Source organism: Oncorhynchus mykiss, chromosome 12 (assembly GCF_057628025.1).
Source record: "Oncorhynchus mykiss isolate SJ-2025 chromosome 12, ASM5762802v1, whole genome shotgun sequence".
Lineage (NCBI taxonomy): Eukaryota > Metazoa > Chordata > Actinopteri > Salmoniformes > Salmonidae > Oncorhynchus > Oncorhynchus mykiss.
This window is the reverse complement of record NC_143033.1, coordinates 76,017,369-76,041,189: the sequence shown is the minus strand read 5'-3', so window position 1 is coordinate 76,041,189 and position 23,821 is coordinate 76,017,369. Positions and strand designations below refer to the sequence as shown.

General features: G+C 41.8%; 1 protein-coding gene across 1 annotated transcript in view; it reads left to right on the top strand.

Annotated features, from left to right (window-relative positions):
* Positions 1–4,518: 4,518 nt before the first annotated feature.
* LOC110538264 (heparan sulfate glucosamine 3-O-sulfotransferase 4) overlaps positions 4,519–23,821 on the top strand; it is a 91,858-nt gene continuing 72,555 nt past the window's right edge. The window contains exon 1 of the mRNA XM_021624979.3: positions 4,519–5,874. Coding sequence (XP_021480654.1) covers positions 5,261–5,874 — 614 coding nt within the window. The 5' untranslated portion in view covers positions 4,519–5,260. The remainder of the gene's footprint in view (positions 5,875–23,821) is intronic.

Here is a 23,821-nt window from a genome sequence, read left to right as displayed (position 1 = left end):
TGCCCCCCAAGGACCTGCTGATGGTGGCCCTATGGTGATCCAGTGGGAGAGGCCTAATACAGGTAACTGACAAAATAAAGGAAACACTTGAGGAGGGATACAACGTATATTCAAAGCAGATGCTTCACACAGGCGTGGTTCCTGAGTTAATTAAGCAATTAAAATCCCATCATGCTTAGGGTCATGTATAAAATTGCCCAGTGGCCCATTAGTTTGGCTACCATGGCTAGCAGAAGAGATCTCAATGACTTTGAAAGAGGGTTCTCAAAGGAGAATAGGGGGTTTTAAGTGTGTGTGTGTGTGTGTGCGTGCGTGCGTGCGTGTGCGTGCGCGTGTGTGCGTGTGTGCATGCGTCTGTGCGTGTGTGTGTCTCAGTCTCCAGATCTCAACCCAATTGAACATTCTGGAGCGGTACAAGACAGCGTTTTCCATCTACATCAACAAAACACCAAATAATGGAACTTCTCATGGAAGAATGGTGTCGCATCCCTCCAGTAGAGTTCCAGACACTTGTAGAATCTATACCAAGGTGCATTGAAGCTGTTCTGGCTCTATTAAGACACTTTATGTTGGGGTTTCCTTTATTTTGGCAGTTACCTGTACATCTCAACTCTGGTACTGCGTGAGTATCAGCCCCCACTGTCCTCCCTCTAGGTATGGTCTCTTGGTCTTCACTGGTTGCTATATCGAACATACAGTATGACCCATTCTGAGGTTATTGGATTATTTCGCCCAACAAACCCCACTGTGGATAATTTGTCCCTTTGCTTGCAGTCCTAGACAATTACTTTTTTATCAGGGCAAATTTTGTGAAACCTCATTATCTTGAGCGTTTGGAATGAGGATCAATAGAGATTTATCCTTTGTTTTATTTATTACAGTGGAATAGAGGAAAATACCCATTGTCCATTTTCCAACTGCTTTCCATGTAGGATGTTGTTATACCATATTTACACCTTTAATTGTTCTGCCGTCTTCCGTGGGGTTTTCAAGCACAGAGAGGCCACTGCTATCCGACCACAACCTTGGAGTCAACTGCTGCATTGCAAACATCCAACAAATTGATTTAATTGCATTCACATACAATAAAGTGGAGATGTAAAAGGTCAGTAAGAAATGATCCAAAGCCCAAAGGAGGTTGTTTTAAGGTGCCAGCTGAATTTAATTCACATCCATCACTTTTTATCATCTAATTAGTTCACAGAATGGCAGGCAACATTGGGGGAAAACAGCATTATCGATCACATAAAGGCCTGATATCTATCACTTCACCTCCGCATTGACAGACTCCAGCCATTTCTAACCATGGGAGTCTATGTAGCTTCAGCAAAGTGTTCTGAGCATCTCACTGAAGTGACGCTTAGCCAGACAGCATGTCTCTACAGCCCGGTGCTGACATCCTCCTGTGATAGTTTATAATAAATACTGTGTTTACTTATTAATTATTTATATCATCGATTGATTTCAATCGATTTAAAGGCAAAGAATGACTTTGTTCTTGGACATGGCTGCTGCCATTGCATTTCTTTTGCATACTGTATCTGTGTGACTATATAGTGCTTTTGTGATGCAATACATCAGCTCATTATGTCAGTGGGAGGCTAAAACATGCAGGGAGTTTATTAATGTAAACCACCTGTATCGATGGGAAATGATATAAATTCCAGTAAGCTCATAATGACTTCAAACAATGATTTGCCACATTGATGAGTTGAGATTCTAATGAATGCATAGATATAATTTGGTAAGACAGGAACTAAAAATGAACTGTTCATTTTGAAACATGGACTCCATTTTATGCCAATTTTGAAGAATGCAATCAAAATTGATTTACTGTAATAATCCCTCCCTAATCTTAAAACACAGACATTCTGAGACAGACTGTCTTCCTCCAGAAAAAGAAAAAGCACCCAGGAGACAATGAGTCCTGGATATAGTGATCCCCGTAGGCCGGCTCCAACTACCTCCACATTCCACAACCCACACTGTACCAAAGTACCATCCAACTTTTCTCCTGTTGACGCCAATACATGCATTATTCAAATGTGATTATCTCATGTTAGGCGCTATCAACCAGTTGTAATATATCATTTTAACTTACCAACCTTCAATTACCAATCAACAATTATTAAATCAACAGTTATTATAACTTCTAGACAACCAAATGTCTCGTATGTGTGGACTGCAGGATCCCTGATACAGTACTTGAATGGCAGTGGATATACAGGTATACAGGTAACTGACAAAATAAAGGAAACACCAACAGAAAGCGTCTCAATAGGGCGTTGGGACACCACAAGCCAGAACCATTCCTGTCTCGGCCTCCAGTATTTATGCTGCAAAAGTTTGTGTCGGGAGGCTAGGGTCAGTCTGTTATATCTGGAGTATTTCGCCTGTCTTATCCAGTGTCCTGTGTGAATTTAAGTATGCTCTCTCTAATTCTCTCACTCTCTCTTTTTCTCTCTCTCTTTCTCCCTCGCTCTCTCTTTCTCTCCGAGGACCTGAACCATAGGACCATGCCTCAGGACTACCTGGCCTGATGACTCCTTGCTGTCCCCAGTCCACCTGTTCGTGCTGCTGCTCCAGTTTCAACTGTTCTGCTTGCGGCTATGGAACCCTGACCTGTTCACCAGACATGCTACCTTGTCCCAGACCTGCTGTTTTCAACTCTCTAGAGATAGTAGGTGCGGTAGAGATACTCTGATTGATTGGCTATGAAAAGCCAACTGACATTTTCTCCTGGGGTGCTGACCTGTTGCACCCTCTACAACCCCTGTGATTATTATTATCTGACCCTGCTGGTCATCTATGAACATTTGAACATCTTGGCCATGTTCTCCACCCGGCATAGCCAAAAGAGGACTGGCCACCCCTCATAGCCATGATTGATTGAGAACAGTTTTAATGCACCTTGGCATAGATTTTACAAGTTTCTGGAACTTTATTGGAGGGACACCATTCTTTCACAATAAATTAAATAATTTGGTGTTTTGTTGAAGGCAGTGGAAAATTCTGTCTAAGGTGTACCCTGTGGATGGGGGCATTGTAATCCTATGGGGGCATAGGCATAGTAGCCAAAATAATGGCCAGCCCAGCATTTTTATGCATGACCCTAAGCTAACTCAGGAACCACACCTGTGTGGAAGCACATTCTTTCAATATACTTTGTATCCCTCATTTACTCAAGTGTTTCCATTATTTTGGCAGTTACATTTACATAACTTTTCTATAACAAAGCATACTGTATGCTGAAGTGGCTGTAAAGTATGTACCACAGCTGCTAAGAAAAAAAGGAAGGGTGTGATTTATCTGCCTTTCTCTGTGTAAGATATGTCCTATTGGATTGTTCAGCATTTCCTGTCCTGTGGGAGGCCATAGGTCTAACGCAAAAGAGCTGCACTTTGATTTTTTTGTTCACTACTCTAGGATTATTGCGTTTTGGCAATAAAATATCTTTGGTCTCACCTTTCTTCCTCCTTGCTCAGTCATTTCAGCCACTGTTTGATTTGCCAAACTGCTGGTTACACAATCTTAGAGATGTGATGGGAGGAGAAATTTGGCCAAATAAGCATTCTCTCATACTTTCAGATGCTAATACTATAAGATGACCCTGTCATTCTGCTTTGAGAGCAATGAGCCCTCCATTTATTGTTGTCCAGGCATTGCTGTGGTGCAGATATTTCTGGTGTGTTTGAGGAGTATGATGAATGAGACTCTCTAATAAAAGGAGACATATCTCAGTGGCTCACAATCTAGAATCTCTTACTTTACCTCCCAAAAGGGCATAAGTCAAATTTGTCAACATTTTTCAATTCAGAGAACAATACTGACTGTCACCTTGTGTAATAAATGTGGTATAGATATGTTCTCCCTACATAAGCATCTTCAATGCAAAATACCTCAGTAAGGCTACACAGCCTAGTGTCCGTTCCAGCTCACTTACAATGCACTCCCTAGCACTGTCATGTGCCCCTCCTTTGTATCAGACCAGCATGCATGAGAAGCAACAACCTCTGTGATATGAATTGGTGGAGTGAAACGACGATTTTCATCACACATAATTTCCATCGAAAAAAAGATTGATCTATTCTCCAACCATCCATCCTACCTTCTTGTGTAAAATCTCCCAAGATCACGGTTACAACTATTGCAATGTTCCAGAGAACACCAGTAGGGAGCAGCCATGAGCTGCTTGTATAATAATTATTTTGTAGTAGTCATATAATAATAATAATAATAATAATTACTATTATTATAATTATGACACATTTTATTCAGTAAATAATTTGAGGAAATTCAGATGTAGCCTACATTAGTTGAGCAAATTATCTTCAAGATTTCTTCTTAAGTGCAATACACCGCTTTCTACTTTTCCCTACTCACCCTTACATTCATCCAGCAACATCTTTGCCGATCATAAGGCATAGAAAAAAGAGAGGAGGAATAGTCATCCCGCCTTCCCAATGCCATCTCAGTGCTATCTGCCTGTCGTATCTGACGTCTCATTGGGTTTCCTACACTCTGGCACCGATTGCGAAAAGTGGGTGTTCACTTACTGAGTTTGTGGTGCTCCTACTAATATAATAGTGCTTCCGTGCGGGTGAGCTCACAGAGTTGATGCGCACATCGTATCTACCAATCAACAGAAGGCATTAGGACAGCAAGCAACATTCCTGGCCACTGAGAGAGCGCAGTCAATTAATATTTATGCAAAGGTTGTTCACTTTCTACTGCACAAAGTTAGCAGTGAGAGGACCAATGTGTGGCAGTTTTTTCACCCTTTTTGGGAAGATCCATCGGATTTGTAATTGGCCGCCAGTGTATCGGGATGAAGACGTGCTTTGCACACTACTTCAAACACTTTGGCGTTCCCTTTTTTCTTTTTCCGTAAAATGCCAAGACTTCGTCCATCACATTCTGCACATTTCAAACCAGGCTGCTCATTTGGAAGGACGCCAGACCGCAGGCTTGCTAATCTGCAAATTCAGTCCAATAAATGGTGACATTGGCTGTCAGCGTTGGAATAAGAAATCGATAGGCTACTCAAAAAAGGGACACGATATTCTTTCGGAATTTTAACGATCTATTTCCTGTATCCTTATAACCATGCGAATTAGGGGTATGCTGGAGTGGTTCAGCTACTCACATTTTCAAATGGAGCTGTGCTCATAGTGACAGATTATTGTTGTTGAGTGTCCATGCAAGTATTGGGGTGGAAACATGTCTGGCCACTTCTTTGAGAGGATCACTGCTATCAGAGATGGCATTTTGGTCCAGCACTTCGGTTTTTACCTCTAAAGTGCCCCGGAAAATTTTATTCATGTTCACCCTCTCCCTTTCTGTCACCTACTTGTGCTATAGCCTGATGAGCTGTTACAACTCGTTACAGTTCCCCTTGCAAGATAACTACGTGTACCAAGGGAGGCTGGTGGCGGAGGAGACAACGTTCGTAACATTAAGGGAGAAACTTTATTCCACTTCACCCCAGGGCTATTTGGACGAGGAGCTGATAGAGGTGACTGCTGCCGAGAAAACGGTTGCAATTTCCACCGTCAAAGATAATGTGGAGACCGAACAAAGAACATTGGATTGGGTTCGGAATCAGGCGGCTCCAACTAAAACTGCCGCGGTGTATCAATCTCCCGCTCTGGAGAGGGAGCACCAGGAATTCAGCACCACGGACAACGAACTCAGGGTGAACTGCACCTCGGATTATGGGGTGAAAAAATTACCCCAAGCCATTATAATTGGGGTGAAGAAAGGAGGTACCAGGGCTCTGCTCGAAGCTTTGAGGGTCCATCCCGATATCAGAGCCGTTGGGAATGAGCCACATTTCTTCGACAGGAACTACGAGAAAGGGCTGGATTGGTACAGGTGCGCGCATCCACTCTCACTTAATAACCCTATCTGGTTCATAGGTCTCATTACCCCACATAACATAAACCATGTGTTGGTAGATAGCCTCGATTGGTTCATATTTTAAATGCATTAGATTATCTCTAATAATACCTATACCACTATCAATGCAATTATTTATTATAATCATAATAAAAAGAACAACTCTGATAAAAAATTGCCTACCTATTAGATTGGATATCTGCCAAGTAATTCTGCTTAAGCATGTTTCTAGTCTAGTAAAATATCCCCCACTTGTTTTACATCCAATGATACAAAACAGTTGATCAGGTAGCCTCATTTTTCTATCCATTCCACTGCATCAAAATGAGAGCTAGACTGATTTGGATGATAAACTAAAATATTCATATCACTTAGAAACCGCACCTAGGGAACAAAGTAGCCTTTATGCACTACACCTTTATCTTGCTTCTGAAGTACAGTGAACCTAGTTTTGCAATAATATGCAATGTTTTATCGTAGCGTGCATGTATATGAACATAGCATGCAGCAATAGCCAACCTATTCAGTCGAACAGGTGTTCATGCGAGTGCATTCATTGGAACAATACTCAGATCCCACCTACAGTTGTGGTATTACCTTTCTACAGTGTTCAGAACTGCCCCTCTGCAACAGGCCTGGTACCTTAGCAATGTACTCTGTGTTCGGAATATTATGTCCAGTTAGTATTCATACTGTACAACATGTTCTGATAGTGTCACAAATATAGACAATCTTGCCTCATTTAGACAACATGTATTTCCTTGTTTATTTCCATCTGATAATCGCTAGTTCCCGATATTGCGTTTATTTAGCAAATGCCTTGCAATGTCCACCATTGCAGGAAAAAGTCTGGTAGCTTGATAACAAAATGAAAACATTCTGCGCTCACCAAGATCCATATCTGAGTCAGTGTATATTGTAGGAATTGTGAAAAAGTGGTCATTTTAAAGCTATTTAATCTGACACAGAGCTGAAACCAAATGCATGTAGCTAAAGGCCTATTTAAGTCTATCTATCTAAAAGCCATATTGCCAGGCTTTTGCTGTATGACTGCATGGGGGTAGAGAGATCATCATTTTGATCAGCTAATCCAGATGTTTCTCTGCTGATCCTGAGTGTTGTGCCATCCATGTCTTCTCACATGCAATACATTCAAGGTAAAGATTCCCCCAGTCAGGTTCATCACCCAGTCAGGTTCATCACCCAGTCAGGTTCATCACCCAGTCAGGTTCATCACCCAGTCAGGTTCATCACCCAGTCAGGTTCATCACCCAGTCAGGTTCATCACCCAGTCATGGTTTTTCTTTGTTTTCCAACACTGCACATCTCACTTCCTCCTTCGTGATTATTGTTCTGTTTATTAAAATATAAACATGGCATTGAACCACAGTCTGTTTGAGGGTTCTTCCGTCCCTCCGTTTGACAGTGGCACTCGCTCAATAAGGTGCCAGCATCTAGCAAGATGATGGTCTGACCAACCAGGGGAATGCTGGATTTCAAATGGACTCAATGAGCAGAGAATGAAAATGAAGCCAGCCAGTAGTACACAGAGTCCCTGACTCTGTGCTTGTGCCCAGAGGGATGAATTGCTGTGCCTGTGAACCCAGTCTAGTACAGTGGCTCGGGGCTTTGGTATACAGGGGACCATCTGCCTCAACTCATTGCAGTGTGGATGGGAGCTATGCTCTCCTCTGTCCTCGGCTGTTGGCTGTTCATTTAGCCCGTGTTAATGTGAGACGTTTCATTACGCTTTCGGAGTCAGGCTCATTAGACGACAAGATGACAGGCTTACATAAATAACACCAAAGTGTGCTTGTATGTTTTAGTGCCCCTGAGCCAACCAAATCCCTTAAGCGCTCTTTACATTTATTTCCGCGTTTCGTCCTCTGAGTTATGTTAACCTCAGGATGACGTATGCAGAAATGTAACTATCGGGTAGCGGTGTTTTTTACACCCATGGGGAAGATATAGCAATGTGGCTGTTCTGTCTGCCAAATTTGAACAGTGTGGTAGTGTGACAAGGGAGAAAAAAGGTTACACTCAGAGCTATGTGATCTGCCCACATCCTGATGCTACAGACAAAGCATGTCATTTTTGTGGTGTTTTTGCCGTTTAAAAAAAATATACTACGTCACGTCTGTGTGCAGGCCTGCTGTGTAGGCAGTGTGCCTAAATCATGATTACGCCAATATAACATTGGCTTAGGAGGTTGAGTCCAAAAAATGTTGTCAAACGCACTGAATCAATTTGGTTGTGCAGCGGTGGCTCGTTTCATACTTTGTGATGGCTTGGAGAGTTAGACACTGGCAGAGGATGAATGTGGTACCGTTGTAAAAGATTTAAAAGAATCCAGTACAAATGCACAGCCTGAAGAGGTGTGCACTGAGAGAGCTATTCTGTGCTTGCCACAGTTATACGGTGCTCCAGAATCCCGGTACGCATACAGAATTCATCTGGTAGAAAATATCAAGTGAAAACATATTTTTATACCCCATCCGCTGGGCATATAATTCACAAGGAGTAAGTTCATCTTCTTGTTCATGAAATATGATGCAGCACCTCGGTGACATCTGTTTTACCCGGGTTACACAGTGTTTAAAAGGCTTGTCGGGGAGGACCTTATGCCTTGTTAAACTCCTTACCGCTTTTGAGGAGAAGCTATAGTCTTTAACCAGAAGGTCATTCTTTCTGTGTGTCGGGTCATAATAGCTATACCATCATTAGAAGAATCACGCCGTTGCCTGGAAGCCTATCTCGGGTTTAAATGGGTGCTGCAAAACAGCAGACGATTCATTGAGCTGGTATTTAGGAACAACTCTATTGCTTGTGTTACAGTTGATTTTCCAGGAAGATGATTTGGGTTGTACTACTATGCTGATCATATTGTGTGAGTTGTCAATGAGATGCACAGCTCTGAAGCGGCTCTGAGGTCTCCGAGCCCCTTATCATTGTGTTGAGAGAATGACACTTTGTAAGCCTTGTAAGCGATAAAAGCTGAGGCAATGTGACTGTAAATCCTTTGAGCTGTTTTGTACCTTTGCAAGGCAATGGCCCTGTGTTGCACAGTGTGACAAACAATAATGTTAATTTACAGTGGTGCTTGTTCTAAACGTGCTCTCCTTCCCCAAGCTATTTCACCTCAGGCGGAGGTCTTGGTTGCTGCATGCTGGCTTTTATATGAGGTGGCCTTTAAATAAGATGCCAAAGAATCAGCCTTGCCATCACCAAGGACTTTCTCTCTTTGTGTGAATTGTAATGCATTCTGATCAATAGGGACCTACACAGCTCAGAAGCCCACACAGTGCAGGCTCTACGCTCTGCCAAGGCCTTGCATTGAAGTGCTCTCATTCTTTTATCTACTTTTTCATCGAGGCTCTGTTTCCCACTGAATGGTGGAAAAAGCTTAACGAAATAATTTCCAGTTTGCTGCTTCTTCTTTTTCAGTAAATACGAAATGCTAGTAGTGTAGAGACCATGTCAGAGCACCATGTCTTTGCACTGCTGCAGGCCCGGGGGGACTCTGAGGAGAATAGCATGAATTCCAGCCCCAGCTTTATCCGCACCCTTCAGTGTAGTAAGACAGGACCCTCTGACAGGAAGTGTGTGTTGGAGACAGCGATCTACTGCTGAGAGTAGCATCAGAGAGTCTAAATCCTGTGTTTATCCCTTGTTTACCCCTGCGCTCGCACCTCAGCATGCAGCTCCACGGCTCAGCTCCCTGAGTCTTGCCACCAGACTAGGGGCCCGTGACTCCAGTCGGCGGGGAGATGGGATGGAGGGAGGTGGGCCAGATCCCTGAGCAGCAGGCTGGATGCCATCCCCTCCATCTTCCAGCTGGGCCTGTGTTGCTGCTGCTGCAGCTCCTCCACGTCCTCCGCTCCTCCCCGGCAAGCCGGAATCTGTCTGTGTCTGATAAGATGGCGCCAAGGCTCGCAAGGACGCACCTCTGGGTACTGGGATGCCAACGCGGCAGTCGTGGAATTAAACTTTTTAATTAGCAGCATGCCCCAGTGCCTGTCAAGAGAGTGGACCACTGCAGTCAGGTTGGTCTCAACATCCCCCCTCCCCTTTTCCACTTGATTAAACTCCCAAGCACCACAGAGCCCAGAGATTCCACCAGCATCCACAACAGAAACATATTTATTTCCCGTTCCAGCGCCTTTGACTGGATGCAGACATGGCACAGCGCTATGACACAGACGACACCTTCCCGCCAGAAAGCCTTTGTGTCATCTCTGTCTGGCTGTTAAACATGAGTTTATGAAGGAGAATAATCAGAACCTTCAGATTGCTGCACCACCAATTACTGTCAGTCTGGATAAATATGGATACTGGATCACACTTAAATAGCCTAATGTAACTCACTCTGTAGCAAGTTCCTACAACTATGAATGGCAGGTTTGTGTAGCCGTTTACTCTAGTGTATTATCACATGCAAGATACCTGTTACAAGTTAGCTAGTGAAATGTCTACTAGATATTTAGGTTTGTGTATAGCTATCTTATGTGTATGTGTCTCTACAGGGATACTGTGGGAACAATTCACAGCACTTTATCTTTCCAGTTCAACCATATCAGCAGGTATTATCAAGATAAGTCTAGTCATGAACACCATCCACACAGCATTGCACTGCCTGGGAAAATGTTTTTTTCTGCAATGGAATCAGTGTTTTGTGTTGGGAGAATGTGGATTCAATTTGTTTTGTGTTACTCTAGGGTCAGCCTTGGGGGGTTATCTTAGTCTATTTTTATTGTGACACTAGAATTATGAAAGAAGTAACACTGCTGCATCCTTTGTGGCTTAGAGAGAGAACAAATCACTCTGGCAGTGGGTTAGTGCAGACAATTTCATTCTACCCCAGCTCCTTCTTGCTATTCACATGCAACACCTTACCCTCTCTCTTTGACATTCATTTCCTATTCCGTGTCATGGACAAAGCTACACCCAAACACCTAAAGTGATCATTCTCCAATTCCAGTAAAGTTGACTTTACTTGAGCTTAGAATTTAATTTGCTGATTCAATTTGCCAACACAATGAATTGGCAATGGGGCATGGTCGCCATCAAGGCTCAGCCTCCCTTTAGGTTTGTGTCTGTCAAAATAGAACTGGATGGAATTCTGCCTTGCATTCTTCTCCATTCCACCGCCAATGGGAAAACAGGGAATTCTTAGCCCCCTATTTCAGTTCCATGTCATAGATGGATTGCCTGAAAATGACAGCCCCAGTCTCGCCTGTTAAGTGATTTATTTTGGACCAAAAATAAAGTATAAGCACAAGTCATTTTAAGCTTGAAAGGATTCCTATCTCCCAGGGATTATTTACTTGCCGCAGAATTGCCGTGATGTGCTTCTAGTCAGAAGGAACAATGATTCCATTCGGCAAGAATGCTGCTTTACAGCCGTCTTTAAATCTCTCTGAATAATACTTCCTTTTGGGACAAATAAGTATGTCAATCATACTTGTCAAGATTCCAATTTTCCTTTAGCCTCTCCTGGAGCACTTGGTGCTGTGCATACATGCCCCTTATCGGTTGTGAGTGAGGCAGTCTCATGACACAAACCCAAAAGCAAGCTGATGCATTGGTTCAGTCAGAGCAGGATTCTCTCTGACAGGGCTGGCCATGGAGCCAAGACGTCACGCAAGGGCTGTTGGGAGCATGTTTCAAATATGTGGCTGTGACCTGACATGTACTCCAGGAGTGTGTTAAGCAGAGGGATGTGGGGAGAGTGGAAATCATAACTTCTCCCTCCACGCTCCACCAGTAGCATTATTCCGCATGCATGCCCATGACATGTTACACACAGAGCTTATTCATAGGAAATACAGCAGCTTGGCCGTATCAAGATGTAGGAATTAGCTTGAGATATAGTCTGGGATGACATGGAAAGCAATCGCCTTTTTTTTTCAAGGACTTGCCAAAAAACAGAGCAGAATGAAAAGGCAGTTCTAGCTATAGAAATACACATGTATCCTGTCAGCTCACATGCACCTCGCGCCACTGACGCCATCCACAGCTCACAACAATATTGACAGGCTTAATTCAATTATGGCAATGTGATGTGCTGAGACTCCGGAGGTGTGAGCTAATTCCTCTGTTTATACCCCTGAGTCACTGTCACAAACAAAGAAATTCATTGGCTTCCAGGAGCTTGTTTGCTGCGATTGTCCCGTTGCCTTTGAAGTTTCTCATCGCTTTAAGTTGTTTATTTATTCATGCTCTTTCTTTGCCTGAAATCACCATGGGGTATTCTGCTCGAATATTTTAGCACAGTGTGAAACAATGAAAGAGCTGAGTATTAGACATGTAAACTAGGCATAACACAGTCCTTACATTGAGATGGTATTCTGATTCAGAGGGGCTGGGTTAAATGCGGAAGAAACATTTCAGTTGAATGCATTCAGTTGTACAACTGACTACGTATCCCCCTTTCCCTTTCTGTGTTGATTGGGCTTTTCAAGTAGGAAATCTTCATTGGGAGTTGTGTTTATTGAAACCCTTTTATAAGTATTTAGGTTTTCGAGTTTCAACCATCTGCATCAAGAACACTTTATCAATCAGACCTCCACCATGAGAATACTGTCCTCTATTCTCTGTATAGGCTGGTGGAAGTGATTTTTATATAGAGGCTGTGGCATTGTGCCAAGCTCCTTTGAGACTTAGACTAAACTGATGAAATGCAAAAGGATTCTTTTAGGGATTATGCTAATTACTAATTGGTGTATAAGAAGGTGATTGTTTTTCCTGGATAATTTGGATTATTGGCATTAGAGATTTAGTTGCAAGTTAACGTGCTCTTCCTGTTTTAATGGGGCCATTAGCTCCTCCCAACCATGTGAAGTCAACTCTTAGTTAATGTGGCTGATAGTTTTTCTTTATGCCTTTAACATGCTCAGCCACACACACACACACGTGTGCAGGGTGACACACGAGGAAATGTGTTTCGGTGCAATCATGTCAAAGATGAGTGTGTGTTTAAAAGAAAAGTGACATATGCCGTAATCCTTCATGTATGGGGGTAAGTACAAAGGGGTACACAGTCAGACATCACAGGTACAATCACGTTTCCCCATGGTTTTGTTTTTCTGTTGAATGTCTGAATTTAGCTATGAAGCTTTGTGTTGATCCAAAAAAAGGTAGATGCCAAACTGTAGTTACAGTATATATATTTTTTAAATATTTTATTTTACTAGGCAAGTCAGTTAAGAACAAATTCTTATTTTCAATGACGGCCTAGGAACAGTGGGTTAACTGCCTGTTCAGGGGCAGAACCTTGTCACCTCGGGAATTTGAACTTGCAACCTTTCGGTTACTAGTCTAACTCTCTAACCACTAGGCCACTACCACTACCACTAACCCCTGCCATATTCCAAAAATATGTTTCAGAGCAGGAAGAAAAGATAGGAGTGAAAACATGCTAACCCATACCCAGGGCTATAGCAGGATTAGACTCTCTTTTTGTCTGAGGTTTATCTTGAGATATGTGAGCTACACTTGGTTATTCATCCCATTCATTTTCAGTATGCCTGGGATGACTCTGCTCACGGTCGCCTTCCACTCCCATCGACCTCCAGTTTGTTTCACATCTGCACGACTCGAGGAGGGAGAATGTGAAGTATGAATTGATTTTTAAGTAAGCATACATTTACCTTCAGACACCTGCGGAACATATTGGGCTCGTGCTGCATTGCAAAACAGGCTATTTTAATTGATCTTTGTGATGAACAATGAGGACATATTGTCTTTGGAGTCAAGGTGACTTTGGCATCACAATCCTATGCCGAGTCCCTTGTTTTTTTTTTTATGATGGGACAACTTACCATGAAAGCGCATCTGGGCAGAGGTGAGAAGGTAACAGTGCTGTAACTAATGGGTTTATTTAATTTAATTTACTGGCTGTGGCCCCCAGATCATTGGAGGCATGCTGGCCACAGTGAGATTGAGGTTGCAGTGGGAAAGAATGAAAGATTAACCCTCTTTTCAAAAGGGCAAATTTCACTCTCATGTCATGCCGGATTTTCTTGCCGAGATAGCAGGCCAGTATAAATCTGCAGAACTAAATGAATACAGGTTTGCGGTGAAATGGGCCTCTCAAGCTTATTTCGTACAAGCCAACTAATCAACGTCACGCTGGGGCCATGCTCGCTGGGCTGGGGAATCGGTCATAAATGAAGGCTTTGTCAACATGTCCTCAGATGGATGAAAGGGAACATTTGCAATAACAATTGCTTCTGGATTCGAAACGTTGACGTACCAACGGAAGGTCAATTAGGCATATCTAACACGACTGAAGTTTTTTTGAGGGGAAAGTTGTGAGGGCAAGTATTTTCCTAATGATTAAAGGTATATAATTCTGTAGAACAGCATGGTAGGGTTGTTGCTGTCATCACTAACACCGGCTTTTAGCTAAATATTATCTTTGATGCCATTGTTGTAGTCACATGTCTCTCCATATCTGTTTCTGGCCACATTGTCTCCAATTAACAGTCTCACAATTTTCTGATGCAATCAGTGGAATATAAATGAAGCAATCCCAGTAGCCTCTGGCTCTGCGTCGGCTCAGCCTCACGCTGAATCACTCGCTGTTAGATCTGTTTTGTAATAAACCCACTTTTTACAGGGCTAAACACGTACTCACTGCACCTTGGGTAAACTCAACAAACGCTTCAGGGTTTCAAAATTAATGTGGCATAATAATTAGTTAACCAACAGTGCGATGCCAGAGGAAGGAATTTTACTCCTTGTGTTTAATAACAGATAGTTTAATTTGCCTTGCTACTAATGTTGCATGTGTTTCTTCATGCTATTTAATAGTTGGGACTCACTTAGCTGGCTCTTTCCCTCCACACATATGGATCTGCACAAAAATACCCATTTGCTGATTTTCCACTGATGGTTGCTCACGGCGGAATCCGATCAAAACAAAGAAGCTGTGTTTGGTTAGTTCACTCAGTCAGCCATTGGCTGATCAATGGGTAGGTCTGCATTCTAGTGGATGTTATTGAAGTACATTTTTAGGACTGAGGCATTTTCTCTTATAGGCTACCCCAGGTGTAATATGATCACTTTCCCTCTCACCTGTCTGTTGGGCTACCCAACTCTAAAGCTGTGAGAGGGGTGTGTGTTTTTGTTTTGTTCGAGACGAGTGAATGTCCAAAGCCAAACCAAAAAGGCGCTAGACATTCCACGGCACCACCCATAGATGAAGAGACTAACACTCTTAAAGGCCAGTGCAGTCAAAAGTATGATTTTCTTATGTTTTATATACATTTCCATACTATGAGGTTGAAATTGTGAAATTGTGAAAATGATAATGCCCTTTAATATGGATAGGCGTTCCGTCAACAGGACAGTTGTAAATCATACAGCGCCTTGTGTCACGATAGCAGATTTTAGAGAAACAACAAATGTCGGTATATATAAGTGTCTTATATTGGCTGAAAGCTTAAATTCTTGTTAATATAACTGCACTCTCCAATTTGCAGCAGCTACTACTGCTAAAAATGCCACGCTATTGTTTGAGGAGAGCTCCTAACAACAAAACACTTTTTTCACCGCGATAAGTTTGAGAAATTCACCTCTGAAGGTGAAATGTGTACTTACGTTCTGAAATCTTGCTCTGATTTATCATCCAAAGGGTCCCAGAGATAACATGAAGTGTCATTTTGTTAGATAAAATCATTTTACATATCTTAAAAAGGTCCATATAGCATGCACAATCGATTTTGTATTTCCACTCGTTTACAAAGAAAGGAATCTGTGAAAATCTAACCCTAAATGTTGTTTCAACCAGTCAAATCACATTCGTATGTATTCCTCAGACATTCTAGAATGTAGTCTTCACTATATCATTAGGGGTGTAGTATATCCTATAGGACACCAAATTTGGTCAGAGAGTGATGCCGTCATGGCACGCGGACGACGCGTCCGGTCTTCATTTGATCGACTGTATCTTTGTCAAATAAGCACCAATTGGGGTCAAACAAAGCTAGCTAGATAGCCAATGAGCTGGCCTTTACGGTAGTATGTACCCATATACAGTACCCTGTATATGTCGCAAAATGTAGCTGCCAACCTTTTGCTACAACATGCCTTTTCCTTTTTGGTAAAAATTACAAGAATATTCATAGTTATGAAGTTATGAAAACTGGTTGTTTTGCAAATGTTGAACTTATAATATGGCTAATAATACTGGAAAAGCTAAATCAAAGTCCAAGTATACTGATTCGATGATATTCTTGTAGAAAATGTATTATGAATGCAAATGTCTCCTTCACGATTTGCCCAAATGTACCTGGGTGACTTCACACTAAATGTCATGTAGTTCACTCATACTTCAAGTTATCAGTATGAAACTTTGCACATACACTGCTGCCATTTTGTGAACACCATCGGAATTACAACCAGAGTGATGGCTGGAACTGGGACCATTCTCTTGCATTTCAAGATGGTGGTAGAAAATAATTGTTGTTTTTTTCTTTGTATTTTCTTCTACCAGATCTATTGTGTTGTATTCTCCTACATTCAATTCACATTTCCACAAACTTAAAGTTTCCTTTCGAATGGTACCAATAATATACATATTCTTGCTTCAGGGCCTCAGCTACAGCCAGTTAGATTTGGGTATGTCATTTTAGGCAAAAATGTAAAAAAGGGGGCTATCCCCATGAAGTTTTGGTGGGATGCAGTTTTGGACTGTCTTGTGTAGGGTTGTCGACCGATTAATCGGCATGGCCGAATAATTAGGGACGATATCAAGTTTTCATAACAATTGGTAATCTGCCTTTTTGGACACCGATTATGGCCGATTACATTGCAATCCACGAGGAGACTGCGTGGCAGGCTGACCATCTGTTATGCTAGTGCAGCATCAAAAGGACCTTGTGGCTGATTGGAGTCAACGTAAGTTGCTTGCTAGCATTAAACTGATTGTTTTTATAAGATTAAACGTCACATAATCACTAGTTAACTACACATGGTTGATGATATTACTAGGTTAACTAGCTTGTTCTGCATTGCATATAATGAATGCGGTGCCTGTTAACTTCGCCAAACGGGTGATGATTTAACAAAAGCGTATTCGCAAAAAAAGCACAATCGTTGCAATAATGTACCTAACCATAAACATCAATGCCTTTCTTAAAATCAATACACAAGTATATATTTTTAAAACTGCATATGTAGATAAAAGAAATTCATGTTAGCAGGCAATATTAACTAGGGAAATTGTGTCACTTGCGTTCAGTGCAAGCAGAGTCAGGGTATATGCAGCAGTTTGGGCCGCCGGCTCGTTGCGAACTGTTGACAGGCCATTTATTCCTAACAAAGACCGTAATTAATTTCACCGGAATTTTACATAATTATGACATAACATTGAAGGTTGTGCAATGTAACAGCAATATTTAGACTTAGGGTTGCCACCCGTTCGATAACATACAGAACGGTTCCGTATTTCACTGAAAGAATAAACTTTTTTTTTTCGAAATGATCGTTTACGGATTTGACCATTATTAATGACCAAAGGCTCATATTTCTGTGTGTTTATTATATTATAATTAAGAGAGCAGTCTGGCTGAGCGGTGGTAGGTTGCAGCAGGCTCGTAAGCATTCATTCAAACAGCACTTTCCTGCATTTGGCAGCAGATTTTTGCAGTGCTTGAAGCACAGCGCTGTTTATGACTTCAAGCCTATCAACTCCCGAGATTAGGCTGGCAATACTATAGTGCCTATAAGAACATCCAAGAGTCAAAGGTATATGAAATACATATGGTATAGAGAGAAATAGTCCTATAATTCATATAATAACTACAACCTAAAACATGTTAACTGGGAATATTGAAGACTCATGTTAAAAGTAATCACCAGCTTTCATATGTGCTCATGTTCAGAGCAAGGAACTGAAACGTTAACTTTTTTACATGGCACATATTGCACTTTTACCTTCTTCTCCAACACTGTTTTTGCATTATTTAAACCAAATTGAACATGTTTCAATATTAATTTGAGACTAAATGGATGTTATTTATGTATTATATTAAGTTAAAATAAGTGTTCATTGTTCATTCAGTATTGTTGTAATTGTCATTATTACAAATATATATATAAAAATCGTCCGGTACCGGCTTCTCTAGGTCCTCCAATAATCGGTATCGGTGTTGAAAAACCATAATCGGTCGACCTCTAGTCTGGTGACATCACGAGGCGGTAAATTAGATAAAATAACTCAAATAAAGATAGTTCCAAACCTTTTCAGCCCCCCCCCCCCCACTCAGATAAAAAAAAAGATCAGTCTCGAATTTACAACTGATTATTTTCCCTTTCATGAGATATAGACAGTTTGCATCATCTCTTGTTTTGTAGCTTTTTTGTGCGCTTTACTATAAATATTGTGAAGCGGAAAATATCTTTGTAGATCTCATTAAATGTTCCATGAATTTTTCATACAGTATGGCATTTGGTTCAACTTTAATGATAACTGCATTAGTTCCCCAATTGTCTTCATTCTACTACATTCTGGTTATCCGTATTCAAGTGTTTCATCATCAGTGCATGATGGCATTGGCCATTTTTTAGTTTTAACGTAACAGCTCCATTGGACTCCTGCTCTCACCGGGAGCTTTCGCACTGAGATTAGCCACACCGCGTCTCTAAACTGTTCTGACAGGTGATTTGCCCATAGTCTTTTGATGAGTTGTTCACATTCTGATATAGCAAAGTTCCTATACATAATAATTCCACCGTAAACACCATTCACAATTGAATCATAGATGTCTTTGCTTGACTGAGTGCACCAGTTTATTTGTAAATATCTGAACTTTTTGGTAAAATCGCCCTTAGATATGGTGGAAATACTGGATGCTGCTTCTTGCTCTCCCTTTCCCCCCACTCAAACCACTCCCAGACAGTCCTAGCAAAATCCTTGCTTGCGAAATTGTTTATTTTTGACCATTTTCATTTAAACAATCGCAGTAAGGTACTTAATTTTTTACCCAGAAATGATTTAATATTGAGATAAAAACGACTGGATTGGCCCTTTAAATCCAGGTTATCATAAACCAGTCCACTCATGCCACTGTCAGACTGCAGCTGAAGTGTAGGTTGAGTTTAGGTTATTGCAGTGTAAGTCAAAATGATATGCCTACCGTATCCTCACAGGTTTGAACAGGAAAGGAGAAGGTAGGTAATGGAACTTTTTCTTATTGCGACAGCGTCTTTAGAAAGGCATTCAAAGACTAGCCCTAGTAATACAGGAGTATGGTAATTAATATCAGTGAGAAACAGTATAGTGTTCAGACAAGCCTTGACATTGAAAGGGCATGCCCCCCAACTCAAATAAATGGTGCCCCACAGAGCCAGACATGGCCCTGGCATTCCCCGATTTTTAGTTCCTTTTGTTTCACGAGTCAAGGGCCTTTTTCTATCAGACTTGTCCATTATCTGAGTCTGAAAGACACAGCAAAGTCCACCACATGGTCTGTCAATTTGTGAAACTCACCAGAGCAGTCCTGGTGTGATAATGAATGTAATTTCTTTCCTCCTATGGCACAGACACAATTATTTAAAATGCCTGTGGACCTGTGCATGCGGCGAAGTGTAAGATACACCAAATAGTCATCTTCACCCACTCCTAGATGAAAATAATTGTCAATGATGATGTATTTCTTTATTATAAGGAAAGTAAATGTTTTAATACAGAAACACGTTCCAGTAGGGCTTCAATAGGAACAGGAATATTTCCTAAAAATGTCACGTGGCTTATTAGCCACAGCATCAACCACGCATTTCTTAACATTCTACAATGCTGCCCGCTGTGCTGGTTCATCTATCTGGCTTGCACCCGACCAGAACTGACAACCCACTGGATTGACTGACTGTCACCAAGGCACCCGCTGTAAAACCATATCAGCCCAGCCTGAGGTTGTGATCCCAGCCTCGTGTTGTGTCTGGCTGAGGCATGTTTGTTTTGGAGAGAGCACTCTGCCTTCCTTGGCTGTCCACTTTATTGCAGCGGCCCCTAATAGCTTGATTTAATGCACTCTCAGAGGTCAGATATTGCGCTGGCAGCCACAGACCACTTCCTTCCTCACTGCCCCATTAATAGCAGCAAACAAATCAGAGATGCACTGTAAATTCTCTCCCTGGCATATTGGAGCTGTTTGGATGGGAGACGTGGACAGATTTATTATGGGGAGGAAGGATATCTCTAGCCAGGTTTTTTTCCCATCTCTCTCGAAAACATGGCCTGTGTGAACACTAATTAAATGTATTATTCCCAGTAGGATAGCTTAGCTAGTGTTCCTTCACATATCCTCTGATCCTTATGGTATGTCTGTGCAAGATGTGTACTGTATGTAGAGTCATGTGCAGAGTCACTCATCAACTTCTTCAGTAACCTCATAAAGGCTTGTAAGTAAAGCCTGTTTATCCTGACCTGCTTTTCACAGGACTACTTCCTACAAACAAGAAGCTCAATCTCAAGTGGTTTATTTTGTCGTTGAGGTTTGCTAATTGTGCCTTGTAAATGCCTTGTAGATGTGTACAGTGACAGTCATAAGCATATCAGTCCAGAACCTTTGACATTGTGCATCTTGGCTTTGGAGAGTCATGTGTTGTGTTTAGGGACTATCACCTAAAGAAAAACTACCGGTCAAAAGTTTTAGAACACCTACTCATTCACAGGTTTTTCTTTATTTTGACTATTTTCTACATTGTAAAATAACAGTGAAGACCTTTAAACTATGAAAAACACATATGGAATCATGTAAACTCAGCACAAAAAGAAACGTCCCTTTTTCAGGACTGGGTCTTTCAAAGATAATTCATAAAAATCCCAATAACTTCAAAGACCTTCAATGTAAAGGGTTTAAACACTGTTTCCTATGCTTAAACAATAAAACAATTCATGAACATGCACCTGTGGAACGGTCATTAAGACAATAACAGCTTACAGACGGTAGGCAGTTATGAAAACGTAGGACACTAAAGAGGCTTTTCTACTGACTCTGAAAAACACCAAAAGAAAGATGCCCAGGGTCCCTGCTCATCCGCGTGAACGTTCCTTAGGCATACTGTAAGGAGGCATGAGGACTGCAGATGTGGCCAGGGCAATACATTGCAATGTCTGTACTGTGAGACGCCTAAGACAGCGCTACAGGGAGACAGGATAGACAGCTGATCGTCCTCACAGTGGCAGACCATGTGTAACAACACCTGCACAGGATCGGTACATCCGAACATCGCATCTGCAGGACAGGTACAGGATGGCAACAACAACTGCCCGATTTACACCAGGAACCCACAATCCCTCCATCAGTGCTCAGACTGTCCGCAATAGGCTGAGAGAGGCTGGACTGAGGGCTTGTAGGCCTGTTGTAAGGCAGGTCCTCACCAGACATCACCTATGCCTATGGGCACAAACCCACCATCGCTGGACCAGACAGGACTGGCAAAAAGTGCTCTTCACTGACGAGTTGTGGTTTTGTCTCACCAGGGGTGATGGTCGGATTCGCGTTTATCGTCGAAGGAATGAGCATCTCACCAAGGCCTGTACTCTGGAGCGGGATCGATTTGGAGGTGGAGGGTCCGTCGTGGTCTGGGGCGGTGTGTCACAGCATCATCGGACTGAGCTTGTTGTCATTGCAGGCAATCTCAACGCTATGCGTTACATGGAAGACATTCTCCTCCCTCATGTGGTACCCTTCCTGCAGGCTCATCCTGACATGACCCTCTAGCATGACAATGCCACCAGCCATACAGCTCGTTCTGTGTGTGATTTCCTGCAAGACAGGAATTTCAGTGTTCTGCCATGGCCAGCGAAGAACCCGGATCTCCATCCCATTGAGCATGTCTGGGACCTGTTGGATCGGAGGGTGAGGGCTAGGGCCATTCCCCCCAGAAATGTCTGGAAACTGGCAGGTGCCTTGGTAGAAGAGTGGGGTAACATCGCACAGCAAGACCTGGCAAATCTGGTGCAGTCCATGAGGAGGAGATGCACTGCAGTACTTAATGCAGCTGGTGACCACACCAGATGCTGATTTTGACCCCCCCCCCCCCCCCCCCCTTTGTTCAGGGACACATTATTCCATGTCTGTGGAACTTGTTCAGTTTATGTCTTCTGTTGAATCTTGTTATGTTCATACAAATATTTACATATATTAAGTTTGCTGAAAATAAACGCAGTTGACAGTAGAGGATGTTTCTTTTTTTGCTGAGTTTAGTAACCAAAAAGAGTGTGCAAAGCTGTCATCTAGGCAAAGGGTGGCTACTTTGAAGAATCAAAAATATAGTTTGATTTGTTTAACATTTTTTTGGTTACTACATGATTCCATATGTGTTATTTCATAGTTTTTATGTCTTCACTATTATTCTACAATGTAGAAAATAGTAAGAAAATTAAGAAAAACCCATGAAGGAGTAGGTGTTCTAAAACTTTTGACGGGTAGTGTATACCCGATATGAAGCCGTCACAACCATACAGGAAAACGAAGCTTGTAAATTGGAAGTAACCTTTTCTCAGACAGCCCTTTCCTTCCAATCACATCTCGGCTTTGCAGCAGTATGACAAAATATTTATTTTCATCAAATGATGTGTATTTGGTCAGACAGGATAATTATTATTCTAGTCAGCATGTGTTTATCTTGATGTAGCCCTCAATAATCAACTAGATCCAACAAGCACATTTCATTCAGGTGCCACTGCAGTCAAAGCCCTTGCATTTCTAAGGAGCACTGCACAACATCATTTTCAACAATAGTGGTAAAATGAGTTCCTTACACAATGTTAAACATTTGACTTCTATTTCACGCTGTAAATATAGCACAAGGGTGTATATACCAGAGCCTTCATTATTCAATATTTTTTATTGACATGACTACAGCATTTGAGAATCGTCAATTATGTTTCCTGGGATAAATGGAACAATGTCAAACATGTGGTTTCCATATGTTTGATGTGTTTAATACCGTTCCATTCCAGTCATTACAATGAGCCCGTCCTCCTACAGCTCCTCCATCCAGCCTGCTCTGATCCTAAGGTGCATTTACTGTAAAGGCGTGACTGTTTTTGAAGCGTTTCCAACCTTCCCTGTAGATGTTACACGAGCACAGCTGCTTTGAAAAAATTACCCAGAAACCCATTTTTTTTCCATAGTTATTGGGAATTGGCCACCACACTTGCCAACAATCATTTAGAGAGACATGGCAAAGCTACATAACTGTTAACCCTTCTGTAGCTTATCTTTAAAGGCCTTCATTATGAGTTAGAGCCATATACTTAGAGTTTTATCAAATCTATGAAACCAACTGGCCGGGGGTCGTAAATGAATCATGTTGTGGTGTATAAACCCGGGATGGTTGTGATTTTTAGGTAGAAAGAGCTCCAGTAATGCTGAATCTCTGAGGCAGATGTCTGTATTTAGACAGGGCAGGTAGCATATTTGAGCAACAGATACTCTAGGGAGTAAAAACCTTTCAGTGTTCTGCCAATTACAGTGTTCTGTGTTCTTACGGTGTTCTGCCAATTACAAAACTTGCCTTGGAAATGCACAGTCCTCTTCTTATACTCCTCTCCATATTGTTTATACACCAATCTCCCACTGCATTCTCACCTTCACTTTTCTTATGAAGAATAAACTGCCCGGGGCTACTCTCATGCAACAATGGTTCACACTGTCCATAACACAGAAAAGCATTCACCTTACTCACAGGAGACCATTACTATTTCAACAGTATAGACCTCTTGTCACAAAAGAGCAGGAGCAAGGGAGGACGGTATTGTGTGCGATTGAAAAGTAGACATTTTGCCCATCCCTGCATCACTTGATTATGTTGTGGAGAAAGAAAACTTCACAAGGAGTGGAATATCAATTTTCTCTTATGTTCTAAAAATGTCAGTAATCAAAGACTTGGTATTAATTACACACAT